Genomic DNA, 27,145 nt, shown 5'->3' on the forward strand with positions numbered 1-27,145 from the left:
AGGAGGGACGACTGGGCCCACTGCTGGCCTAGCTCATCAAACCTGAGTCGCATGGAACCCCTATCATACAGATTTAAAAAACAGACGAGGAGATACTTTACTCCCCCACAACTATCAATGACAACTTCCGAGAATACTATGGGATGCTATACCAAAGCCTGATAACAATATTGTCAGGGCACATGAAGAGGAGGGACGACTGGGCTCGCTGCAGGCTTAGCTCATCAAACCTGAGTCACATGGAACCCCTATCACACAGATTAAAAAAACAGAAGAGCAGATACTTTACTCCCCCAGGGCTAACAATGATACCTTTCAAGAATACTAAGAGATGCTATACCGACGCCCGATAGATCAGGAACTGGGTGCGCTGACATCCTTTTTGAAGGGGCTTCCACTGAGGGAATTCTCTTGAGAGTCCCGTGAAGCTATAGGAGGCCTGGTAACACTATAGGAATCCAGTTCACCATAAAAGATATGGTGGTCGGGAAAGCCCCAGGCCCAGATGGCTTGCCCGCTGAGTTTTATTCCAGTTTAGCAGCGACACTGGGCCATAAACTGGAGCTAATATAAGCCGACTCGCTGAAAAATGGAACACTGCCAGAGTCCACCTGGGATGTGGTTGTTATCTCACTCCCTAAGACGCCAACCCAGGGGGCCCCCACCTTGGCATTTCGCCCACTGTCCATGTTAAACCTGGACTTCAAAATTCTTAGCAAGATATTGGCCCGCTGACTGTTCTCACACATGCCCAGTCTGATACATGAGAACCAGAATGGCTTCATCCCCACCAGCAGCACGTCCCTTAATGTGCAGAGGATCTATCAAGCCCTCTATCATCCAGAGACACAACTCAAGCCAGGGGCAGCAATAATGTCAGTAGACCTGGAAAAGGCCTTTGATTCGCCCCGATGGGACTTTCTTTTCGAGGTCATGCATAGAATGGGCATGGGAGAGTGGTGGGTTAGTTGGGTCAAGCTGCTCTACTCAGGACCCATGGCGTGAGTCATTACTGGATCCACCATCTCTTCGCAATACATTGTCTTTCAGGGCACTAGGCAGGGCTGTACCCTATCACCTCTTCTTTTAGCTCTGGCCATTGACCGCTGGCAGAACTCTTTCGTCAAGAGGGAGCCAGCACAGGAATGGTGGCTGAGAGTCAGGTACATATAATCTCCCTCTACACCGATGATCTCCTACTTTAACTAGCAGATGGCCCAACAGGAGCGACAGCAGCTTTACACCAACTAGACAGATTTGCTGCTTATTCGGGCCTTAGGGTTAATAAGGCCAAGACGTGTATATTTCCTTTACTGTTGTACACTCAGTGCCCAGGTGGGCTGCCACAGGAGCTGGCTTGACCCCCCCCCCCTCATTTAAATACCTGGGCTTTCAGCTCTTCCACTCACTGGAGGACTTCAGAGACAGTAATCTGAGTAAAGCACTCAGAACATTTAAGTCATGAGTCCCCTTCTGGCATTCCCTCAAGCTGCCAATTATGTCTCGGCTCTCGATATGCAAAATGGTCATGCTTCCTAGACTGCTCTACTACTACTTCACAAATCTCCAGGTGAGAGTGCCCATCACCTGGTTCCATTAGTTGTACTCCCTATTGCGAAAGTTGTTATGGGTCAGAGGCCGACAACAGGTTTCTTTGGAAGCACTTCACCAACCTCTGGATGAAGGGGGCCGAATGGCATCGGATTTTGAGTTGTATTATTTGGCTGCTCAAACGCAGTGGGTCTCCCACTGGCCGTGGGGGCCAGGTTAATGGAACTGAGCATGGAGGATGTGACTTAGGACAAAGCTTTGTTGCTAGCAAAGCTCCTTTGCCCGGCGGTGGTGACTCCCCAGCCTGAATTGAGGCTAACACTCTGCTGCTGGAGACAGTGTGTGCTAAAGATAGTGGGGACCCCTCTTTGCACATCCACCTTGCCCTTAGAAGGCATACCTCATGGCGATCCTCTCACTTACTTCACACAGGACAAATGTCGGCTTGGGCAGAGGATGGCCTAAAAACAGTGGAGGATTGCTTCCAGCTGGGTACCCCGCTTCCTCTGGAGGAACTGGTAGACCACTACGGCATACCAGCAGGTCAATTCCTGACCTATGAAGCACTGTCCCGAGTCTTCGGGCATCAGTTGTCGGCTGGGCGGGATGAACCGATGACTCACAAATTCTTGCTATCTCTACTCACGCCAAAACTTCACTGGGAGGAAGCAATGGGAAGGGAACTCACAGCAGGGGAGTGGAAGAGTGTCTTGGCCTATTCTAAGAAGGTCTGCAGAAATATGCGCTCCAAATATATTTTATTTTAATTTTTTATTTATGCTTTTTAACACTTCCACATACAAAAAAGCAAGTGCATCCATTTAAAGTACATATTGACAAATACCACAGAATCATGCGGTTCCAACAGCTGCCTAAATAGCCCGAACAGGGGATCTCCACATTGCTATGATGTTATTCAGGCCCATACCATTACATATCCGATCATTCCCGCCCATACAAGTATGGGCTCACACTGTAACGCCGCACTCTGATGCGGCGTCTCTTTCTGTCCTCGTGGGTGGAACGCGCTACCGATATTCGGAGCACAGTTCCGCGCGTTTTTTGACTATGCTTTCTGGGAAGCATATATTTCGCTTCCGGACGCGCTACACTTACTTGTATCCTTTTTTCTTCTTTTGTTGTTGGTGGTGGGTTTTTTGTTGGTCCTTTTGCCTGTCTCTATCCATGTTGTGTCCATCTTGTCTTGTTCGTGTTTTTGTCCCAGCATGCTCTGTTTTTCTTTTATACGACTTCCTTTTTCCTATACTGGTCTATGGGCTTTTCCCAATCCAAGATGGTGTTACTTCCCTTTCCTGTGATGTCACTTCCCTTTTCTCAGTATATAAGTCAGTCAATCTTGTTCCTCCTTGCGTTGCAAACACTTCCTTCTGGTTATGCTGTTCGCTCCTGTTCTTTGTTCCTGCTTTTTTGCCTTGGGAGATTTTTGCCTGTTCTTTGTTCCTGCTTTTGCCTTGGGAGATTTTTGCCTGTTCTTTGTTCCTGCTTTTTCCTTGGGATATTTTTGCATGTTCCTTTTTTCCTGCCTTGTACCCTGGATATTGCCTATTTTTGTTTCCTGTTGTCGAGTCCTGTTTCTTCTTGTTTTCCTTCAGGAGTTCCTGTTAGAGGTTTTTTCCCCAGTGTTGTTTTTTTTCCCTCTGGGACTCCTTCTGGAGGGTAGGGTCTGCTTTGGCGTAGCCTGTCAAGCGGCACCGTGGCTACTAGAAGGGGTCGCCCTTATCTGGGAGCATCCAGGACCTGTAGAAGACTTGGTGTATTCGCCAATCCGAAATCCAGAGGTGAGAAGTCCAGCGCAGTACGTGACAGATTGCAACGCCAAAAGATTCTGCGTTGCGAGAGCGCCATGGAAGATCCACAGGGAGAGGTGTCAGAAAATGCTCAAGCTATGTTACAGACTGTCCAACAACAAGCCCAAGAGTTACAACAGTTATGGGCAGAGAACACTGCGCTACGACAGGTCTTGTCTTCCCGATCAATGGACATACCACCCGTATCTGCTACTATTCCTCGATATTCCAGAGATCCTTTAAAGATGAAGGAATTTTTGGACGCCCTGATGGTTTTCTTTGCCTTTCGTCCACTCCAGTTTTCTTCGGATAAGACTAAGGTGGGCTATCTGATCAGCGCCTTGTCTGGTCCAGCGCTTGCTTGGGCGACTCCTCTGGTTTCTGCAGATGACCCAGTCCTGGCTAACTATTCCACTTTCCTGACTGTTTTCAAACAAATGTTTGAGAGACTTGGGGTAGAAGCAGCAGCTGAAGAAGCCTTATGTGACATTCAGCAAGGTAATCAGGATGTACTGCAGTATATAACCTGCTTCAAACAGCTGGCAGCTGAAACCTCCTGGGTAGAACGCACCTTCGTAACCCTTTTCCGCCGAGGCCTGCGTGAAGAAATTAAAGATGAGCTTGTACACTCTTCCCCAGCTTGTTCTTTGAAAGAATTAATGGATCAATCTTTGAACATCGAGTATAGACTTCGAGAGCGCAAGATGGAAAGACGTAGAACTAGAGCTTCATACCAGCCCAGTACCTTCCGTGCTAGCAGTCGGCGAACGGAAGATAGTCCATCTGAAGCCTCTCCACCTCCCCATGAAGAGCCCATGCAGATAGATCTGGTTCGTGGGCCATTGACGGAGTCAGAAAGGGAGGAACGACGACGAAGAGGACTTTGCCTATACTGTGGTAAGGCTGGCCACCTGATCTGTAGTTGTCCGGTACGTCCCTCAAGGCCTGCGGGAAACGCCAGCTCCCGTCCCCTGTAAGGAGGAAGGAGACGGGAGAAGCTGAAGTACCATCAATATGTTCCTCCAAAGTAAGCATGTCCACCCTGTTTATCCTCTCGGTCAAGTTACAAAGTTCACAAGATCAAGAAGAACATCTTCTGGCTCTCCTTGATTGTGGAGCCAGTGGACTCTATCTGGATGAGACCTGGGCTACTAGTAAAGGAATTCCCTGCATTCCTAAAGAAACCCCTGAGCAGGTTCACACAGTGGATGGCTCTCCGTTAACCTCAGGACCTGTGGTGGCCTCAACTCCTACTCTTTGTTTGACATTTGGGGGGCATCCAGAACACGTTGCCTTTGATCTCATAGCCTCACCAAATCACATCATGATTTTGGGAATTCCCTGGATAGCCCGACACAACCCCTATATCAATTGGGAAACACGAACTATATCCCTAACGTCTTCATTTTGTCAACAGAATTGTTATTCTACTACTTCTTATTGGACTCCAAAAAGGTCCTGTCAGTCACCTAAGGATAACACTAACTCTATCAATATTATCCAGGGGGTTCCAGATTGTTATCAGGAATATATCAGGATTTTTCAGAAACCTAGTAATCCTATTTTGCCACCTCATCGCAGTTATGACTGTGCCATTCCTTTAATTCCTGATGAAGTCGTTCCCTTCGGTCGAATGTATTCTCTGACAGACCAAGAAAAGAAGGTGTTAAGGGAATATTTAGACGACAACTTACACAACGGTTTGATTGCTCCTTCCACGTCCCCCGCTGGGGCTCCTCTCTTCTTCGTCCCAAAGAAGACTAAGGATCTGCGTCCTTGTGTGGACTTTCGTGAACTCAACAGAATAACGATTAAGGATCGATATCCACTGCCTTTAATCAGAGATATACTGGATGCCATTCAAGGAGCCAAGATATTTACTAAATTAGACTTACGGGGTGCCTATCATCTCCTTCGGATCAAGGAAGGAGATGAATGGAAGACTGCTTTCAGTACCCCTTTTGGGCACTATGAGTATCGTGTTATGCCCTTTGGACTGACCAACGCCCCTTCTGTTTTTCAACGATTTATGGATTCAGTATTCTCTGATGTACTCAATCAATATGTAGTCATTTATTTGGATGATATCTTGATATATTCCCGTGATCCTGAGCACCATGTAGATCATGTCCTGCAAGTCCTGGAAAGACTCAAGAAAAAACAATTGTTTTGTAAACCTGAGAAGTGTGAGTTCCATAAATCTGAAGTAAGGTATCTCGGGTTTTGTATTAATCAACACGGAATATCCATGGATCCTGACAAGGTCAGTGCCATATTAGATTGGCCTTCTCCAACGTCCATTAAAGAAACACAATGTTTTCTTGGGTTATCAAACTTTTATCATCAGTTTATTCAGAACTTTGACCACCTACTATGTTTCATAACACAAACAATTAAGAAAGAGAACCTGAAGAAGGGTTTCATTTGGACCAAGGATGCTGAACACGCGTTTCAAGAATTAAAGACAGCCTTTACCCAAGCTCCCGTGTTGCGTCATCCTGACAATACCAAGAAATTTATCGTCGTGACTGATGCCTCAGACAGAGCTATTGGAGCAGTTCTGCTGCAGAAGCAAGACAATGATGGATTGGAACATCCTATCTTTTATTTGTCGCATATTCTATCAGAGGCTGAACGAAATTATTCTGTACTGGAACGAGAACTACTCGCTCTCAAAGTAGCTTGTAAGGAATGGAGGCATTTCCAGATGGGTTCCAGAGAGCCTTTTGAAGCTAGGACTGATCACCGTAATCTCCAGTGTTTTCGGAGCTTTTAGTGTCGCAACAGTCGTCAGGCTCGATGGGCTTTCTTCTTTAGCCAGTATGATTTCGTGATCACGTACATACCTGGTTCCCAGAATTTAGTGGCAGATGTCTTATCCCGCAGATATCCTGACATAGCCCAGAACTCCTCTCCACATCTTATTGAGTCTAGCAGGATCATTGGAGCTACTCAATCTTTTCAAGAACGCATTCAATCCGAGTACCAGTTTCTGTCTGCTTCAGAATGGGATAAAGTGACTCCTTTTTTGCAGAAGAAGGACAACTACTTCTATCATCAACATGCTCTCTTCCTACCTACCAAGAAAGTGCAGCCAGAAGCCCTGCAAATGTGCCATGATTCTCCTATAGCCGGTCATCGAGGTATCAGGAAGACCCAGGAACTGCTTCAGCGATCTTTTTGGTGGCCTTCGCTAAAGACAGACACTGAAACCTATGTGTCAGCATGCCCAGTCTGTGCCCAGACTAAGACACCCCGAACTAAGGTGGCAGGTTTATTAAGACCTTTACCGGTTCCCTCTGCTCCTTGGTGTACTCTATCCACGGATTTCATATGCTCTCTACCTACTTCCTCTGGTAACCAAGTAATTATGGTAACTGTAGATTCATTCACCAAGATGGCCCATTTTTCAGCCTTGAAGAAACTACCAACGCCCCAGAAATGAGTCGCATTTTTCTACGAGATATTTTTCGCCTCCATGGTCTTCCTCAAGAGGTCATTTCGGACAGAGGACCTCAATATGTATCACGTTTCTGGAGAGCCTTTTGTGCCTTCTTTAACATTGAGATTTCTTTATCCTCGGGTTTCCATCCACAAACGAATGGGCAAACTGAACGAGTGAATCAAGAACTTCAGCAGTATCTGAGATGTTACTGTAATGCCACACAAAGCAATTGGTCGGAATATCTTGCTCTTGCTGAGTTCTCCTATAACAACACAATACATAGTGCGACCAAGACCACACCCTTTTATTGTACTTATGGATTTCATCCGAGGACTTTCACTACTGTTTCTCGAACATCCTCTTCTGTGCCTGCAGTCACTTCTTTTTCACGACAGATCCGTAGAATCCAGGGCCTACTTCACACTACTCTCCTAGCTTCGAAACAAACTATGAAGCGAAAGGCGGATCGTTATCGGCAAGCCGCACCTTTGTATCAAGTGGGCCACAAGGTATGGCTTTCTTCCAGATTTCTACCATCCCGGTTTTCCACCAATAAGTTCAAACCACGTTTTTATGGACCCTTTCGAATTTCAAACATCCTGAATCCTGTAGTTGTGCGTCTCCACTTACCTCATACCTGGAGGGTTCATCCTGTTTTTCATGTGTCCCATTTAAAACCCTTTGTTCCTGATCCTTACCATCGCCAGTTCCAACTTCCACCTCCTCTTTCTATCAACGGATAGCCTGAGTATGAGGTCCAGGAGATCTGTGATTCCAGAATTTTTCAACGCAAACTACAGTTTTTGGTCCACTGGAAAGGATACCCCCTCAGTGACTGGGAAGATGCTTCCTCCGTCGATGCTCCCCGTTTGGTTCGCCTGTTTTTTGACAATCATCCTGACAAACCTGGAGCCTCGGGGAGGGGACCTACTGTAACGCCGCACTCTGACGCGGCATCTCTTTCTGTCCTCGCGGGTGGAACGCGCTACCGATATTCGGAGCGCCGTTCCCCGCGTTTTTTGACTATGCTTTCTGGGAAGCATATATTTCGCTTCCGGACACGCTACACTTACTTGTAGCCTTTTTTCTTCTTTCGTTGTTGGTGGTGGGTTTTTTGTTGGTCCTTTTGCCTGTCTCTATCCATGTTGTGTCCATCTTGTCTTCTTCGTGTTTTTGTCCCAGCATGCTCTGTTTTTCTTTTATACGACTTCCTTTTTCCTATACTGGTCTATGGGCTTTTCCCAATCCAAGATGGTGTTACTTCCCTTTCCTGTGATGTCACTTCCCTTTTCTCAGTATATAAGTCAGTCAGTCTTGTTCCTCCTTGCGTTGCAAGCACTTCCTTCTGGTTGTGCTGTTCGCTCCTGTTGCTTGTTCCTGCTTTTTTGCCTTGGGAGATTTTTGCCTGTTCTTTGTTCCTGCTTTTTCGTTGGGATATTTTTGCCTGTTCCTTTTTTCCTGCCTTGTACCCTGGATATTGCCTATTTTTGTTTCCTGTTGTCAAGTCCTGTTTTTTCTTGTTTTCCTTCAGGAGTTCCTGTTAGAGGTTTTTTCCCCAGTGTTGGGGTTTTTTCCCTCTGGGACTCCTTCTGGAGGGTACGGTCTGCTTTGCCGTAGCCTGTCAAGCGGCACCGTGGCTACTAGAAGGGGTCGCCCTTATTTGGGAGCATCCAGGACCTGTAGAAGACTTGGGGGGTCATTCCGACCCTGGCGGTCCATGACCGCCAGGGCCGGGGACCACGGAAGCACCGCCAACAGGCTGGCGGTGCTTCCTGGGCTATTCTGACCGCGGCGGTAAAGCCGTGGTCAGAAAATGGGAACCGGCGGTTTCCCGACGGTTTTCCCCTGGCCCAGGGAATCCTCGCCACCATGGGGATTCTGACCCCCTTCCCGCCAGCCTGTTTCTGGCGGTTTTCACCGCCAGAACCAGGATGGCGGGATCAGGTGTAGTGGGGCCCCTGGGGGCCCCTGCACTGCACATGCCACTGGCATGGGCAGTGCAGGGGCCCCCTCACAGGGCCCCATACAGATTTTCACTGTCTGCTTTGCAGACAGTGAAAATCGCGACGGGTGCCACTGCACCCGTCGCACCCCTGCAACTCCGCCGGCTCCATTCGGAGCCGGCGTCCTCGTTGCAGGGGCTTTCCCGCTGGGCCGGCGGGCGGCCTTTTGGCGGTCGCCCGCCGGCCCAGCGGGAAAGTTGGAATGGCCGCCGCGGTCTTTTGACCGCGGGCGGTCATTCGGCGGTAACCGCATGGCGGGCGGCGACCGCCACCCGCCGCGGTCAGAATGACCGCCTTGGTGTATTCGCCAATCCGAAATCCAGAGGTGAGAAGTCCAGCGCAGTACGTGACACACACACCCTCTGGCTCGCCAGTTTCTTTAGCAACCAAATATTGCTTATAAATATCCCAGTGCTTCGCAGGCCTATTAGTTGGGGGGAGCAGTTCACTATAGATATCTGTTTGTGTGTTACAGTACACCATATCTGTATGCCATTCTTCCACTGTTGGCACCGGAGCCTGATCCCAGCACATGGCAATGCGACATATGGCTAGTAGCAACCCAATAGCCACCAACCATCTAATTGATTTTGGTAAGTCTCTATCCCAGCCTACGAGCGCCAATATCGGTTCACAACTGAACTGTTATCCACCTATTCCCTCCAGTTCCCTGAACACCAACCCACAGAAGCGTTGCACCCCAGCACAGGCCCAGGGCATGTGAAAAAAGCCTGCTTGGTCTTCACCACACCTGGGACAATTGGCACTGGTGCGTAATCCGTATCTATAGAGTCTGAGGGGAGTGTAATATACTCAGTTTAAGTACTTAAAGTGTATCAAATGATGCCGGCCATTCAAAGAGATCGTACAAGTCAAAAAACAGCAGTAACGCCACTGGTCATCTGTTAGCTGCAACCCCAGATCCCCCTGCCACTCAAGCCTTGCTTTTGTCAGCTCATGTATATGTGTCTTCTGCATGTGTGCATATAGACCCAACACCAATCGCCGGGGTTGGTCATTCGTTACTACCATGGACAAGGCCTGCATATCTGGGGGCTCCCGCATATCCTCCCCCAAAAGCGCTGCCATATACTGCCTTACTCTATAATATTGGTACCGGAGCAATGCAGTCGGCCCATTAGCCCGCTCCTCTATCAATTCCCATGTTTTCATAACACCCTCCTCAAACAAATCTCCTATGGTGGCGATATTCAGAGTGCACATAGCCTGTATTAAACTTTTATCGCGCCATAACTCAAACCTAGCACACCACTCTAAGGGCACATGTGGAGAGTACAGTAGGGCCAGTCCTTGCTATATAGCAGTCTGTGCCAGGCCCGCGTGGTGGAGTTCAGAGGCGCAAACTCTCCAAAGCGCCTATTCCGAACATGAAATATTCTAATCTGCAACGGAAACTGGGACGCTAGCTCACGCTCTATTTTTAGAAATGGAGTGTCATAGGACCCATGGATCCAGGTATGAGCAACTGCAGTGTGGGTGACCATATAGTAGGTTTCCAAATCTGGGGCATTAAGGCCACCCAGCTCGTAAGAAAGAGTCAGGGTGCACCATTTTATTTGCGGCTGTTCACCTGCCCACGCTAATTTAATAAGTAACACTCTCAAAGCCGTGAAATATGCCTTCAGTAGCAACATAGGGATGTTCTGAAAAAGGAACAAAAACTGAGGAAACACCACCATTTTCATGAGAGCTATGTGGCACATCAAAGATAGCGGGTGTCTGATCCACCTCTCCACGTCACCTGCTTGTCTTGAGTGCAGCATCAAAATTATCGGCCGCCACTACTTTGAGATCTGTATGGACTCTAATACCCAGGTAACAAAGCAATCTTACCTCCCACCTGAGAAGGAACCCCACATCTACCTGTACAGACACCAGTGTCAGGGGAAACATAATGGATTTGCTCCAGTTAACCTTAAGACCAGAGAATGTGCCATACCTCGCAATTTCCCGGAGAACCGGAGCAACATTGCGCTGTGGGTCCTTGATATATAATAATGTGTTGTCTGCATAAGCCTAGAGCACGAGAGTATGATTTTGAAAGCAGAGGCCATGATGCCCGTGGTACTCTCTGAAGTCACATGCTAGGGGTTCTGCCACGAGCGCATACAAAAGGGGCCACAACGGGAACCCCTGTCTGGTGCCTCTAGTGATTTAAAAAGCATCAGTCACTATCCCTTTGACTCTTACCTGGCTGATGATTCCCCATACAGTGTCGACACTAGACGCAGAAAAATATCTCCCACTCCGAATCGCTGTAATACTGCCCTCATGAAGCACCACTCCACCGAATCAAACGCCTTTTCGGCATCCAGAAAAACCGCCACTGCCCTCAGCACTCTATTGTTCCACACAGCATGCGGAGGTTCATAATAAGACTACGGCCTGGAACAAACCCCGATTGCTCCGGCCGGACCAGCCCCGGCATCAATTTGGCAAAGCGATCCGCCAAAATCTTACCATAGGTTTTAATATCCACATTTAGTAATGACAACAGACGGTAGGATGAGCATTGCGTCGGGGGCTTACCTGGCGTAAGCAGCATGATCAGCATTGCCTCACGCATTGATGGGGGCATAAGCCCACCTTCCACCATCTCCTCATAAACCTCCCTCAGGTGCGGGAACAATAGGTCTTTATAGGCTTTATAGAACCGCATGGTGAGCCCATCAGGGCCTGGGGCCTCACCCTCTGCCATGCCCCTTAGCACCCTGCCCATCTCCTCGAGGGTCAAAGGAGCCATAAGAGATTCCCTATCCTCGTCTGTCAACTGCGGCATATCAATGTGTGCAAGGTAATCCATCAGCGCTGCCTGATCCCGGGCAACATTGGAGGTGTAGAGAGACTCGTAATAGTCGCGGAACCTGCCTGCTATAAGTTCTGGTTCTTGAATCTCACTGCCATCCTCAGCCTGTACTGCTATAATCATGCTTTTTTCTCTTTTGGGATGGATCAAGTTTGCCAACACCGATCCCGGCCTCTCACCCTCCCCATACGCACGAGCTGTGACATATTTCCCCAAATGTTGAATCTCCGTGAGAGCTGTGTCCTGAAACTCAATTAATTAAGCGTGTATGTTACCTAGCATCCAGCTCTCAGCCCCATGCATATGCTCCTGCTCCAGTTGCACAAGTTCCTTTTCCAGTGAGCATAGCCACCCCCTAATCGACCTCAGAATCCCAGCATGTTTGGCAATGGTGACACCTCTGATATACACCTTAAATGTCTCCCAAACCATGCACACACTGGCCACTGAACCCTTATTAATCTGAAAGAAGTCTCTAATCGCTGTGGCTAGCTCTTCCCGAAAGACTGAGTCTAGCAGCGAGTAGGAGGGGAACCTCCACGAGAATGGGGGAACTAGTTGTGTTAACATTGTTAATGGGACCGGTGAATGGTCAGAGTACGTCCTTGGCCAAGGAGCCTCTGATTGCAAACTGCCCAACAGACTACAGGTGACCAGCCACAAATCTATACGTGTATACAAGTTGTGTGCAGCTGAGTAATGCGTGTATCCACCCTCGTCTGGGTGTCTATCCCGCCGTATATCCACCAACCCTAGCTCAGATGCCACCTCTGCCACTGCTCTAGCTGTGGCCGATGGCTTACGGTTTCCTCCTCCCAATCTGTCAAGTGTGGGATTCAATGTGCAGTTAAAGTCTCCCCCCCCCCAGATCTGCGGTAGTCCTCCACAGGAACCTGCCTTGGCAGCTAAATCATAATAGAATTGACGGTTATTGGCCATATATACCAACCAGTAGAAACGGAGCAGCACTCCCGCCACACTGCACCACAATATATCTTCCTCCCGGACCCACCGCGATTTTTCAGAGGCTAATGCCGGAGAACCGTGAATCCCAAACCAACACACCCCACGCGTGAGAGGTGAAACCTGCCGCCAAGAACTGCCCTTGTAGTCTTCTAGGGGTGAGCATGGGGCTGCCGGGTGCCAAGTGCGTCTCCTACAAGATAGCGAGATCCACCTTGTGTCTGCGCAAATAGGCCACAACCTTACGCACCTTCCGAGCATCATTTAAACCTTTCAGATTCCATGTGACCAGTCGGAACTTGCCAAAGCCCCCACATCGGTGTGGACATGAATGGTTATGTGCCATTAACTACAGTATAAACACAACTCCGTGTCTGTCCCACCTTGTCCATGAGTCTGCAATCGCTTTGATTAATACATACAGCACAATACAACAGTTAAAGCCCGAAACTCCTCCCAAACCTAACTCCCCACCCACAGCAGGCAATACACCAATGCGCCTAGCTGACATCTATCTCCCCACCCTCCTCTCCCTTCCTCCCCTACTAAAGTAGAACTACCCCTTCTTGCGTCTATAGGTGTTACATACTCTCAGGTGGGTGTTGCCCAGCCGCTTCGTACCTCTCCTATGCACCAGCCACCTATAATTATGTGACAAACAAAACTATTGTGTATTAGAATGATACATGTAAAAAAAAAAACTGCCATTTTCATATACTGCTAAATAACCAACGGCACTGACATTTACTAGTAGTGTACCAATCCCGCGGCCCACCATCATCATTCAGGCAATCATGTAGAGTACAGTACCATGGTATCTGCCACAGTCACACTATAAATGTTCCCCTCGGGCCATTAGATGTATATGTATGGTTCAAACACTTACGGTCTAGGTATAAGGGTGTCCTCCAATCTGTGGTCTCCTCGATCGACTACTCTGCGTTTTAAGAATTGAGCAAGCTTTTTGTGATTTGTAAAGAATACCGGCTTCCTGTCCGCCTCCACCCTTAGTTTAGCTGGGTAGAGCATGCGCTATTCCAAGTGCAGTTCTCTTAGTTGATTTTTCCGTGCAATTAACTGCCGCCTCACCTCCTGCACCTGCATTGTGAAGTCCGGATAAAGCGAGATCGCCATGCCCTCATGTTGTAAAGTCTTTGGATCCTTGGCCAGGCGCAAGGCCGCGTCTTGGTTCCTGTAGTTCAACAGCCACGCTATAATGGGGCACGAGGGGCACCCGGAGGTGGACGGTTCACCACTCTGACCCCGGACACCACGGACCCACCAGAGCTGCCCAGCGGAGGGGTCGCCAGCCAGGCCTCGCCCTCCGGCACACCTACTTCAAGGCCTCCCGAGGCCGCGGCCCACCTCGCTCCGGTCAGAGAGCTCCACTGTGACCTTCGTCACGAACCACACCTCCAGAGCGCAATTGCCGGCAGCGTCATTCAGGTTTTTTTTTTATTGTTTGTGTTGCAGGATTTTGACCGGATTGCAAGGTGCCCGACGGAGCTCTTTTACAGCGTGGCCATCTTGCGGCCGGGCAAGTTCCTTCCCCATGCGCTTCAAATATATACAATTCAACTATCTACACATGACGTACCTGACACCCCACAGACTACAAGTGATCTATGGTGGCGACCCGCGCACCTACTCCAGGTGCAACCAGCCTGACGCAGACTTTTGTCAGATGACATGGAGTTGCCCCCGCCTACAATTGTTCTGGCATGCTATCATAAAGGCACTCAATGACACCTTGAACAGATCTCTACCCTGTGGATTGGAGTTTCGTTTGCTACGATTATTTCCCAGACCACATAAACGAAGGGTTGTCTCCTCGTTCACAGATTTGGCCTGGGTATTAGCAAGGAGGCACAGAGCGATGGCATGGAAATTGACGTGGGGCCCAACATTGAACACCTGAAAGAATGCTGTCACTGTGTGGACCGGGCGGTGGGGAGAGCCTTGCTCCGAGATGATGCCAGAGGAGTAAGGCAACGCCTGCTGGCGGGGCTCTGGGCGGAGATTCTTGCCACCTAGGAACACCCACAGGTGATCTCTGAGGGGACTGATGGGGAAGTGGTTGACTCGGATACCGAGTCTGCTGAGAGCCCGCCAGGAGGCGGGGAAGGGCGAGGGGGATGGCCCGCCATGACGATGGAGGATGCGGGGTCAGGGGATAGAGGTCACCGTCTGAGACCCCAAGTAAGATCTGGGTTGTCCCCCATACCAGTTCTGTTCCTGTCTCTCCCACCACCCCCATGCAGTGTGGGCAGCCCCAACCCATCCTTCTCATACTAAATCCACCATGCAGGTTTTCTCCACTGGGGTAGCCCTGGGCCCTTACCATGGATCACTCTTGTTCCTCCTTGATAATGAAGATGCGCAAAATAGTTACTGACCCCGAGACAGAGACGAGACATTAACGCTCTACGTTTGCTGGTTGATAATGCATATGCCGTTGGCTGGAGCTCCCACTGACCTACTGACCTCGGGATTATGAACCAAAATGAATAGGGAATGGGGCCTGATACCACTTTGGCAATTACAGATGTTGTACTGGCAATCATAGGTGGTGACTTACACTCCTGGAGTGTTGCAATACAGAACATTTAAGGGGAGATTGTCAAGGACAATAATCCAGAAACAGGGTGTTGGGGGATATGTCGAACCTGCCGCCCCAGAAGACTCTAGCTTTAAAATGTACGACTCCTAAATACTGTATATGCCATATAATTATTATTGCTTTTGGTACAAGAACCCTGCAATATGATTGTTTTTGCCGGGTATAACATAAAATGCAATCAACATATATTTAAAAAAAAACTGGAGTCGGGTTCATTTCCCTTACTTGCACTAGGGTCCAAGGCACGTTTACTAAGACGCTGCTGAGTTATATGTTCACTTTGTGCGAAAAATCCTCTTTGCCGGCGCATCCATTAACTCCCGGAAAAGTGTGACATACTCTTTCACGGATAGCATCAGTCAGCTCCCAGTGCTAATAAAACAGAGCGAGGGGGCTAATGTATGGCTTAACACCTTAATGAAACTCAATCTTTCAATGCAAGCTTGTCTCCTCTTTTCATTAATGGAAACATCACACTTTCATTATCACCAACCGCCCATCCGGCGATGTTCTACTCTCGTGCGCACTTTGCAATGCAAATGAGTAGCCGAATTCCGCCGTTGTCGGGGCACAGCGACCTGGATCCTAGCAGTGGTAAGGGAAGGCCCACTTTAAACTTGGACGCCGTACTCCCAGGGAATTGCAGCTGCCGTTCAGGACTTTTCCTGGCCCGAGCCATTCACAGGCCGCGCGCACCGGAAACGAAGAGCTCCAAATCAAGGCACATAAATTATTAATATCTAGTGTTCAGCTGCTGCCTGCCGCTTTGCTGTATTTTACAGCAGCCTAGTTTTACTTATCTAAAAAGCATTTGCAAAATTATATGTAATTATTTTTAATGCCTTTTGCTAGAGCACAGAAATGACTTGCTATACTTCGCTGTACTATTTAGATAAGGGATTAAAATGAAGGCGGGGCAGGCTCCCATTCATCTGGTCCATATGTATTGTACAATTTCGTAAAATGTGTTGAAACATATTTTTAGAACGCTGTGACATGTAATCAAATTTTTATTTTTCAAGTAAAGGCCTGGCTCCAACATAAATGTGCTTTCTGTAATTACATTGCTGCTCTTTGTAGCAACCCTTGACTTAAAATCCCATTATTTCTCTCTGAAGGTGATGAAAGTGCCTTTGTCTCACATCACAAAAATCTGCTATTCGAGCAGTGTGAGCAAGAAGCAGAAAATATGACATTAAGGAATGGGGTTTGACTTAAAGGTGTGGGCAGTCAGAGAATACTTCTTGCACTGTAGATCAAAGTGACATGCGCAGAGATTTTTATACATTTTTATGCATTGTGTGTTGCTTCGTTTCTGGCATTTTCTTTCACACCTTCGAGCACTTTTAGGTATGGTGTTAGCCAACATCTTTTGATTTTACTAAAATCATCAGAATATACTTATCAGTGCTCTCAGCCAGCACTCTTCATCAGTTGGTCTGCTATTGTGTCATTCACATTCACTAAAGCATGTAGCATGTGGCAGTGGGCCAGCCCATTTTAGCCATTGGCTAACTTCACTGGGAATGCTTTCTGTTCTCACAAGAAACAAATCCACAGTGCAGGAAAGAATTACTATGGCAATGTGTGCTTTTTGAGACCAGAAAATATTTTAGCTTTTAGCCAATGAATTTTTTCAGGTTGACAAGGCCCCGGCAGCTTCAGAAAAAACAAAGTTTTGCAAATACTATAAAAAAACTAAACAAAAGCATTGTAAAAGCCAAAAGACTATCAGCCAATGCAAGACCTATCAGTTTTGCCAATGCTTGTCTACATATTTAATGGGGATAGGGGGACAGTTACACGCACCGTGCCAGAAGACAATTTCAGAAGACAATCCGGTACACTGCACCGTCACACTCACTGACCATAAAAAGATGCAGGATGGAATGCTGATGCGATACAAAAGCGTGCAAAATAAAAATACCTTTATGAGCCAATTCCTACAGGGGTTTCTATATGTTAACTAGCAGTGATGTATGCATGCATAATGTATGCATGAATCACTAAAATAGAGACATAGTTCATGCATACAAATGGGTCGTTTGTGTGCACACCGTACAAAACACAATTAATCTCGACACTGGCAAGATGTACAGTATGAGGGGGTTGCAATACTGTGTTCATGAATTAGCAAATATTTGTATTGCAAAAACACCCAAGCCAATACTGTTTGTGACTTATGTAAATAACTCTTGTTCAAGGTCAAGATGTGTGTATGTAGGCCACGTTCATATAAATATAAATTATCCACACAATGTATGAATTGAAACATGAATTCAGCTAACACTATAATTCATGTGCAAGTTGTCATGCCAAAAATATCGATTTATAAGGCTGTTTGGGAAAGAGGCTTTGAAAAAAATCACAACCAACTTTTGCTTTGAAACAAAGATAAGACATTTCCCAATATAAGTTTGAGGTGAAAACATGTCTTTTAGAGTTGTTCTGTCAGTGTTAATATCCTCATACAGTCTACTGTGCCACAAGATTGCATATTCTTTTGGCAAAATAACTTAGGGTGGACATATATTCTCGGGCACAGACATTTTCGGGACATGTTCATCACAGCTCCTATGGCAGTAGAATATGGATTTTTTTACCAAGTGTTTTTATTGATCTTATTAACAAGCAATAACAGTTACAGAAACAGATCAAGGTGACAGGCATGTGCAACAGGTATCATCATGGCCACAGGGGTAGGCAAGGCAGCAAGGCACCCAATGTGCTGGGTGGCTATGTGCACAGCATGTCTAGAGGAACAGTGTGGCCTTGTGAATAACCTGATAGCAATACAGGAAATCCTTGTGGTGGGGAGAGCTGGATGGGGTGCATGCGAAGAGTTAGTGACCAGGGCGCTGTCGGGCTGGTTTCTCAATTACAAGGCACACAGCTGTCGATTGTGCATGGTTATGGTACACTGATGTAGCTGTTGGGGGAAGACTGTGGGGATTAAAAAAAAGATTAACAAAGGGTGCCGGGGGAAGGGCAGTGGGGCTATCGTTGGCGGGGGTGGCCAAGAGGGAAGAGTGATGTGCAGGGGACATCGGGAAAGGGGGGGGCGTGCGGCCCAGGGCTCCTGGTCGTAGGGAGTTGTTTGGAGTGAGCATTGTTCAACGATTGTCGCTAGTAGTGACTGCAGATTCAGGGGGGGGCTGTCTAAGGCACTAGGAATCTCAGAAGCTCCAAGGGAGCGAGGGGACTCAAACCCCCACATGCCTCTGTCAGGTTGCACTGTAGCAACCACCACGAGGCCTATTGAAGCTGGGCTGCCAGGTAGGAGGCTTCGAACAAGGACGCACCTAAGCCTCCTCTATCCATTGGCAGATGCTGCTTCAGCAGCGCTGTGCAATGCTGTTTATTGGCCCAGATAAGGTCTGGAAGCAGGGCATCAAGGTCATGGAAAAAGCTGTAGGGGGGAACGATGGGAAGGCTGGCGAAGCTGTAGAGAAGGTGGGGGAGGACGATCATTTTGGAAATGGTGATTTTTCCTGTCATGACTAGAGGAAGTGTTTTCCAAAATTGCACCTGTGATTTCAGGGTCGTAAAGGCCCTCCTGAGATTACCCTCGAAAAGGTCAGCAGGAGTGGGATACAGATGCACCCCAAGGTACCAGATGGTGTCACCTCTCCAATCTAATGACCGACCCCCAATCAAACCTCGGTGGTGGGCAGGCTGCGGTTCAAGGGGAAGACACAGGACTTTACCCAGTTGACACACAAGCCGGCAATATGTACAAATGATTGCAGTGTTGTAGATGGGGGTGAGGACCTACCGGACGTCCCGGATTTAAAGAAGCAGGTCATCCACATAGAGGGAAACCATATGAGTTGTGCCGTTCAAGGGTAGAATATGGATCTTATGATATATGATTCTGAAGGATAGAGTAAAACCACTGTTTGTTCATCAGACTTATAGGCGGTCATTCTGACCGCGGCGGTCGCCGCCCGCCAAGCGGTTCCCGCCGAAAGACCGCACCGCGGTCAAAAGACCGCGGCGGTCATTCCGGCTTTCCCGCTGGGCCGGCGGGCGACCGCCAGAAGACCGCTGGCCGGCCCAGCGGGACAGCCCCTTCAACAATGAAGCCGGCTCGGAATGGAGCCGGCGGAGTTGAAGGGGTGCGACGGGTGCAGTGGCACCCGTCACGATTTTCACTGTCTGCTAAGCAGACAGTGTAAATCTTTGTGGGGCCCTGTTAGGGGGCCCCACGGCACCCGTTCCTGCCATCCTGGGTCTGGCGGTGGACACCGCCAGAAACAGGCTGGCGGGAAGGGGGTCGGAATCCCCATGGCGGTGCTGCGAGCAGCGCCGCCATGGCGGGTTCCCTGGGCCAGCGGGAAACCGGCGGGAATCCGCCGGCTCCCCTTTTCCGACCGCGGCTTTACCGCCGCGGTCAGAATGGCCCAGGAAGCACCGCCAGCCTGTTGGCGGTGCTTCCGCCGCAATCCGCCATGGCAGTCATGGACCGCCAAGGTCAGAATGACACCCATAGTGTTTTAATATATTCACATTTATTTTAATACACCTATGGACATGGGTCTATTAGTGTTGCTGTGACAAAAAATACTGACTATATCAGAATGTAGGAAACTGATGTTAACGGAAAGGAAAATGTTCAAAGGTGGGCCATCAAATTAATGGAAGTTATGGAAACGTGCTTAAGTGACAGAGTGATAGTAAGTGATTTTATGTTGAATTCATTGTGTTGAATACAGTTTCATTTAAACACATTGAAAATCTGACAGACTCCATACATTCAGTCGGTGCCATCCGACAAACTTGATCATTAAAGCCATAAATAATATAACCACAGTATTATTAATCTTAAACACAAGAACCTAAGCCTCAAATGAAATCCTCTTTGCTGGTTTAATTTGTGATTGCTATTTTTTCATTTATACCAATGAGATTGGGCCAAAGATGTATTCCAAAAAGGTGATGATGTTTGGATGCCATTTCTTTGGAACAATTTAGAAGTCACAATACATTTTTTCGTTGAACATACCTTTCAGTCCTCACTAGCACCTCATTCTGTTAAATAACTTTCCAAAGGATTTCACCAACAACTAACAGGAACGTACATCTATAAAAAATAGTCACTCTACTGGGATCTCCTAGACACATTACTTCCACCAACTGAAGTTCAATCGTAAATTCCTGTATATCTGCAGGCGAGACTCTTACACTCCTGAAATATTTAGTGGTCACCCATACATTTAACCACAGTACCTTAAATCCAGTGCACTTCATAGGGTAATATCCAGTATGATAACTCCTTTATCTTGTCAAGGTGTTAGAGAGAGTGGTCGCTGAAATAATCTATAGCTATCTAAAAATGCTTTCCTAACCCTTTTCAGGTTGATGTTCATTCAAAAAGTCATCCAAGAAAAGTTAGTAGACATTATGTGCCAGAGAGTGTGTTCTGCTCTTACATAGGTTAAAAGATGGTTTCATTTTGATATTGTGTTGAAATGAAAACAAGAAGTACCTAGGGGTTGAGTAGAGAAGAAGCCTCAAGCAGAAATGGATGGTCTTTTAAGTCTTGTATTTATAGGACAAAAACCCTCACATACCAGGGAAGGCATGCTTCATCACTGGACTCCTCCTCACATTGATGGAGTGATTCTACCAATGTAGCCTACAACCCTGAAATATTTGCGGTGGAAGCACCAGCAACTGTGTGGTTGTGTGAGGGAGCAGAATCTTCTGGTGTGGGGATAAACCTTATGTAAAATGCAGAGGGAAAACTGTTGAAGTTACCTACTGGTAGACAGAACAACTTTTAGTGGGTCTCCAGTGAGTAGTGTTAAAATGAAGGGGACTTATTCTATCCTTATGGTGAGGTCGACATGTTTCTGCCCATTATATGCACTAATTCGGTGCTTCCTTCAGGACCGGCCCTCTCTCATTGTGTCACTCAATTATGTGTCATAAATAAGGCACAATACAAAGGCTTAGTATCCACTAGTGGGACAGTGTTTTCTGTCTTGTAAGGACCCTGGCATGAATTTTGGCTCTACTTCTGCTGCTGCATGTCAGAGAGAAGGGTACCTGAGTTGGTTATTCCCTCCATCTCACCACATGTGCAGAAGAATGACTGTACCAATGTGAGAAAGGGCCTAATAATGAAGCATGCCACCCCTGGGTGGGTGAGGGCTTTCCTTAAGCCCTCTTCATCCTTTTGCCTGTTGTTGTGTCATTCACATTTTTCTTCCACCACCCAATATAGGTTACAGCATGGGGCAGTGGCTAACTTTACAGTGAGTGATGGCATTCTGGTCTTTCAGAAGGAGCACATCCACAAATTAGTTCCCATCGGCACAAGGCACTAGTATGGCAAGTGTGACTTTTGAGACCAAAAAAATGATTTAGTTTTTTCCAAGTATTTTTTATAGCATCAGCAAGAGCATGCTTCTTTATTTTCCATAAAGAAGCATTGGCAAAGTGAAAAACCTGGCAGCGAATACCGGATCGTTTGACTTTGCCAATGTTTGCTGTGTTAGCAATCTCATTTAGGACTATATTTCTAATAAATCATTATAGATCCCTTCTGTAAAACAATGTGAGGTTTTGAAACTAAGACCCAGCCCATCAGCCAACAAATCTAGACCTTATTAAATGTCAAGAAGGTATTAGGAATTTATTGTCATTGCTGTAAATTGCACACACTTTGCAATAGCTTGCGCATCTAAAAGTTAACTTGCAATCAGAAAGAAAGTAGTAAACTTTTTTCACCGACTAGTTTTCAGTTATCAAAGTAAAATGTCCATTGACAAGGTTTGGCTGACAACTGTTCCAGTGAAATGCAGACACTTTATGGCACAGTTCTGAGCATGTCCCGGATTTTTACCAATAGCTGTAAACACTCTGTAGATTGAATTTTATAGAGCTATTGGGTTTGTTTGCTCAAACAGGTCACAGACTGTACCTTGTAGCCAGGTTTTCTGCCCCTCTTCTTCGGGATCTTCACCGCTGGGAGGGGGCCTGATTGTGTCGAGTACAGGTTGTGCACAGTCATTTTCATGGGGCTGGAATGAAGCGGGGGACGCCCTCGCTTTCTGCCAGGTATCCTCGGAGACTGCATTTCAACTGAGTAGCGTCTTTGAGGCAGCGACGAATAATGACTCATGCAGGGATAAGGAGCTGGAAGGCAACAGAAAGAAGGAATTATCGTGAGGCAGCTATGAAAAGCCATTCTTGATCAAAAGCCAATATAAATAGTGCTCTCTGTTCTGATACCGTAGCTGGAACGGCATTAAACTGGATGCTGGCTTCCGGTCCACCAACTTTTGTTTCCGAGCCTTGGCGGAGTGTGGCGTGGTTGTTTAAATAAGAACAGAGCAAGAGCACGCACGTATCAGGGACCATGTGGAATACCACAAACATTCTTCTAAATCCACAGGTTGGTTTGTGTGACAGGTTTACCTCAGAGCAGTATCAAAAACAGGACTCACAAAGGCATAAGGTCCCAGTTATCAGGCACTTAGATACGCTGAGAATGGCAGCAAAGACAGGTGCTACTTAATGCACCGGATGTGTCAAGAGCGGTGTGGGAAAAATTCTTGGCAGCCATGTTGTAGATTTTCACTGAAAAAACACAAAGTTTGCTGGGAGGTTATAGTTAGGTTCAGAATTTACTCGTGCAAAACCATAGAAATTCAGCAGTTCTGGTTAAAGTTTTTTTTAAGTCACTATAACTTGCGGCCTGAGGTAACTGCAAAGCACACAGTGGAACTTTACGCTCACATTATTTTATTTCATCATACTGCTTTGACATAGAACTCCTTTTGTGGCTTGCAGTTCATATGTTGCAATATAGCACAGTGAGATATGAAATGGAATCATGGAGCTGTATGCAAACTGCAAGGCATGGGTTTGAACCCTATTTATTTTTTCTCAATCCATAATTATTCAAAGGTTGCTGAAAGGATTCCTTTGATTAGAAATAACGTCTTATTAGTACCCTCAACCCCAAACCATTGCATTATGTTTTAAATCCTGACTTTGTGTTTCTCTCGGCCATTATCTCTAAAATATAATGCCTACCTCTAAGGAAGATATGTGACTGCTACACCTTGTATACCTTATTACCTTAAATAACATTTCCTGTACATTGGTTAACACACTTATATGATGTATTGTCTCTGTATACTTTGCGAGTGTGATGTAAAGTGCTCTGACACCAACCAGTGGGATGAGTAGAGCTATATAAAATTACATAAACAATGAGCTAGAGCTATTTAAACCATTACCTGGCTAACCACCCTTACAGACTGATGTATCTGACGTTCTTATAGTGCATGCACATCACTGATGGGATGATCAAAGTAAAAAACTGCCTCCAGTGTTTCTCCTAAGTGTTTGTGAAGTGACATCAAGCTGTGTACCTTTGTTTCTATCCATTGCATAGGCATCTAGGTGATTGACTCCAAATAGCTCCCAGCTGGGATAATATTTGAATAAAAAGGATGGCTTTTAAGAGAAGATTTAAAGATGAGCCCTTTAAATCAGGCCTTTGTTTTGGGCCCAACTCCAGGTGAATATAGGCAAGCCTCTTCCCAGCCTGCAGGTTGCTGCTTGGAACGAAAGCAGACAATGTGTGCATGCTGCGGAATGTGTCCCAGAGTCAGCAATTCACACTAGAACAAATTTGCATATTTTACAGGAGCCATCCTGAATCCCCAAACCAGTTCCAAAATAGTTGCCTGATCTGGGATTTAGCAGGATCCCCATAATTGCCTGCACTGATGAATGGACCTGGTATCAATTTACCAAAATAACACTTATAACATCGCAAAAATGGTGTAACAGTCTTTAAGCCTGATAAGAGACCATTGTACATTATCAAAAACAATGGGCCCAAATTTATGCTGGCCTTGTGCGATTCCAACGCCACATTAGCATCATTTTTTTTACTCTAATGTGGTGTTGGAAGGGGAAAACCGCTGCGCCACTTTGCAACCCTGTGTGGCACATTAGGCTTGTGCTTGGCATAATGTATGCAAGGGAGGCGATTCGTTGCTAGGGGTCGTGAAAATGGCACAAATTAATCTACGAGATTACTTGGAGCCATTTTTATTGGCATTTTTTAATGCCTGCTAAGGGCAGGCATTAAAAAAATGCTCCCTTTGATTACAATAGGTCTCTGGGTGCTTTGCAGGAATAGCGTCATAATTTTTTAAGGTAATCCTGCAAAGCGCCGGACCAGCATCAAAAATTCTGATGCTAGTCACCCTAACTACCACCATGGTGCGCTGTATTTTAAATACAGCACTACCATGGTGGCGTTAGGGGGGCGCTAAGGGGTGCAGTGCCACTTTTCATAAATCTGCCCCAATGTATATTAAAAACTGTAATTAAAAACAACAAAGTGATAATAATCTGCAGTGCCTAGTACACGCAAAGAGGCATCTATAAGAAATTGCTAGTAACAAATCTTCTAAACCCATTCTAACTTTTAAACAGCCAGTCGCTAGATTGGTTAAATGACAGGGCTGCACAGCAGTGCAAAGGGGCAACGCAGGGCTAATATAATCTACATTTATTTGACATCAATAACAGGATGCTTGAAGCCTCATTTAGGGTTTGAATGGGGTTGAAAATCCTCTATTTTGTGGAGGAAAGTATAAAGAGTACAATCCCCTGGCTGACTTTCCTCCTCACTAATATCTCTATGGTGAAGACAATTGAGCCAGTGGACTCTACTCCTCATTTTCAGTTCCCTCCAAACACCCAATGGCACTATTAGATTGTGAGCTTCCCCTTCATCATACAAGGGTGCCAATTATTGAGTTGCTCACCCAAACGCCTCTAATGTATTCCCGTTTGTGTGGTGTTTTTCCGTGATTTACTGCACTCAGGTAAATGTCATTGCATTTATTATTTACATAAAATGTATTATTTCATGAGATGTGAATTAATTAGAACTCCCTTTCACTGTAATTTCTTTATAAGCAAATATGTGTTTTGTTAATTAAGCATTTACATTTTCAGTTATGAACATTTTATGAACTTTGCGTCAAATTGCTTGTAAAATATGTTGATGTTCTCCAGAGTATGAAAAATCTTAGTCCGGTAATGAAAAACATGACTACTGAAGATAAAATGTATCTTTATTCAAGATTTACAGGCCTTCATTCTGAGCGGCCCTGCATTCCCAACTTGGCCTGTATCTAGCATTACTGGACAGATCTTGAATACTGATGTTGTGGTACTATATAATCATTTGCAAGCTGTATTATCCTGGGTTTTGCCTGGAATACATTCGCCAGGTCAAATCCTGCTGATTTTGCAATGGAAAAAGGCATGGAATTGGGCAATTACCTGCAAACATCAATATGGTGACACTTGTATGGTAACAGTGATTTCCATTCTAATTCCCTAGTCCAGTGGTTCCCAACCTTTTGACTTCTGTGGACCCCCACTTTATCATACTGGAACACAGGGACCCCCCACTGAATCATTATTGAAATCCGGGGACCCCCCCCAGTTGAGTCATCAATTAAAGCTGGGGACCTAATCTGTTGATATTATTCAATTTTCTAAACAGTCACGGACCCCCTGAGGAGGCTTCGCAGACCCACATGGGTCCCCGGGCCACAGGTTGGGAACCACTGCCCTAGTCCATAGAATAACAATGGGAATGGCACTGTTTTTAATGGTGGTAGTAGTTGAGATGTAGTTGTCTGAGTGAAATGGGTCAAATGTTGAAACAATTACGTTTGGCATTAATACATTTTAGGAAATACTTTATTCCTTTTGTACTCGATTACTATCCAACTAAAGTTTATCCAACATCTCTTTTGATGCCAGAATAGAAACAAATTTACAAACCACTGGCAAAGGCTTCAGGATATACTGATAGCCATCACTGAATAAGCCATACCTTGCCTATAGAGGTTGTGGTTTACTTTGGAATGAACTATGGAAATTATCCAATCACTATTTGTTAAAATGCCGGACTGTCACCTGTTTAAAACCCAGACTCCGTCATGTTTCCTTGTTCTTACTCTGAAAAGGAGATGTCCCTCCTTTTATCTCTCATGGGCACAGATTCATTGAGAATACCTCCTCGGTCTACTTTAAAGACAGGACCATCACCTAGGAATTGTGTTTTACTGGTGTGATGCTATGAATTTCTCCTGGACACCAGTGCATCCGCGAAGTTTTATATTTATTCTTTCCATTCTATGTATTAGAGCTATAAAAATCTCATTGTGGATTCAGATCAGTTTTTAGGAGACCTGTCTTTTTAAAAGGTTAGAACCTCAACTTTGACCCAGCTATCTTTTCTCCAACAAGTTGATTTGAATGGAATAATGTGCGTTTGCAGCCTGTTTCACTCACATCTGGTCCGTAAGAATTGTCTAGTAGACTTCCTACCTGTCTTTAAGGGAGTACCAAATACTGCAAAATAAAGGGTGGGAAATTTGTCCTGCCTTAAACAAAGAGTTGGGGCATTTATAACAGGGTAATCCAAAATTGGTTCATGATATTCCTAGATATGCTGGATCTACAGGATATCCACAAGAGATTAATTGAAGTCCAATGAACTAAAATCAGAATAATTTATAGTCATCAGTTATCTTGTTAATGTTACATTGCTTTGCCCTGGTTCACCAGCTTTGGAAACCTCTAATCGTAATACTAGGATGATATACAGCTAAATCCTTATTAATATGCTATTACAAGAATAATCTAATGGGTGCTAAACAAGGGTTTAGTTGCAGTTCTCCACCTTCTTTTGACCCCTAAGTGAATGCGTTAAAATAGGTCACTGTAATTTATCAGGAGGTTACTGCTCTTTAAAAACAGGGCATTGTGGGAAATCTTAAATCAGCCATTATATCAGTTTAACTAAAACATATAAATGTAACACCCAAATGCCCTTACCCACCATAAACCCTAAAATTCCCAAATACCTTTACC

At 46.1% G+C, this 27,145-nt stretch overlaps 1 protein-coding gene across 1 annotated transcript in view; it reads right to left on the reverse strand.

Annotated features, from left to right (window-relative positions):
- The window catches only part of SCML4 (Scm polycomb group protein like 4), a 508,956-nt gene that overhangs the window by 222,220 nt on the left and 259,591 nt on the right, over positions 1–27,145 (reverse strand). Inside the window, exon 3 of the mRNA XM_069235446.1 lies at positions 22,146–22,360. Coding sequence (XP_069091547.1) covers positions 22,146–22,360 — 215 coding nt within the window. The remainder of the gene's footprint in view (positions 1–22,145; positions 22,361–27,145) is intronic.

This window comes from Pleurodeles waltl, chromosome 5 (genome assembly GCF_031143425.1).
Source record: "Pleurodeles waltl isolate 20211129_DDA chromosome 5, aPleWal1.hap1.20221129, whole genome shotgun sequence".
In the NCBI taxonomy this organism is placed as follows: Eukaryota; Metazoa; Chordata; class Amphibia; order Caudata; family Salamandridae; genus Pleurodeles; species Pleurodeles waltl.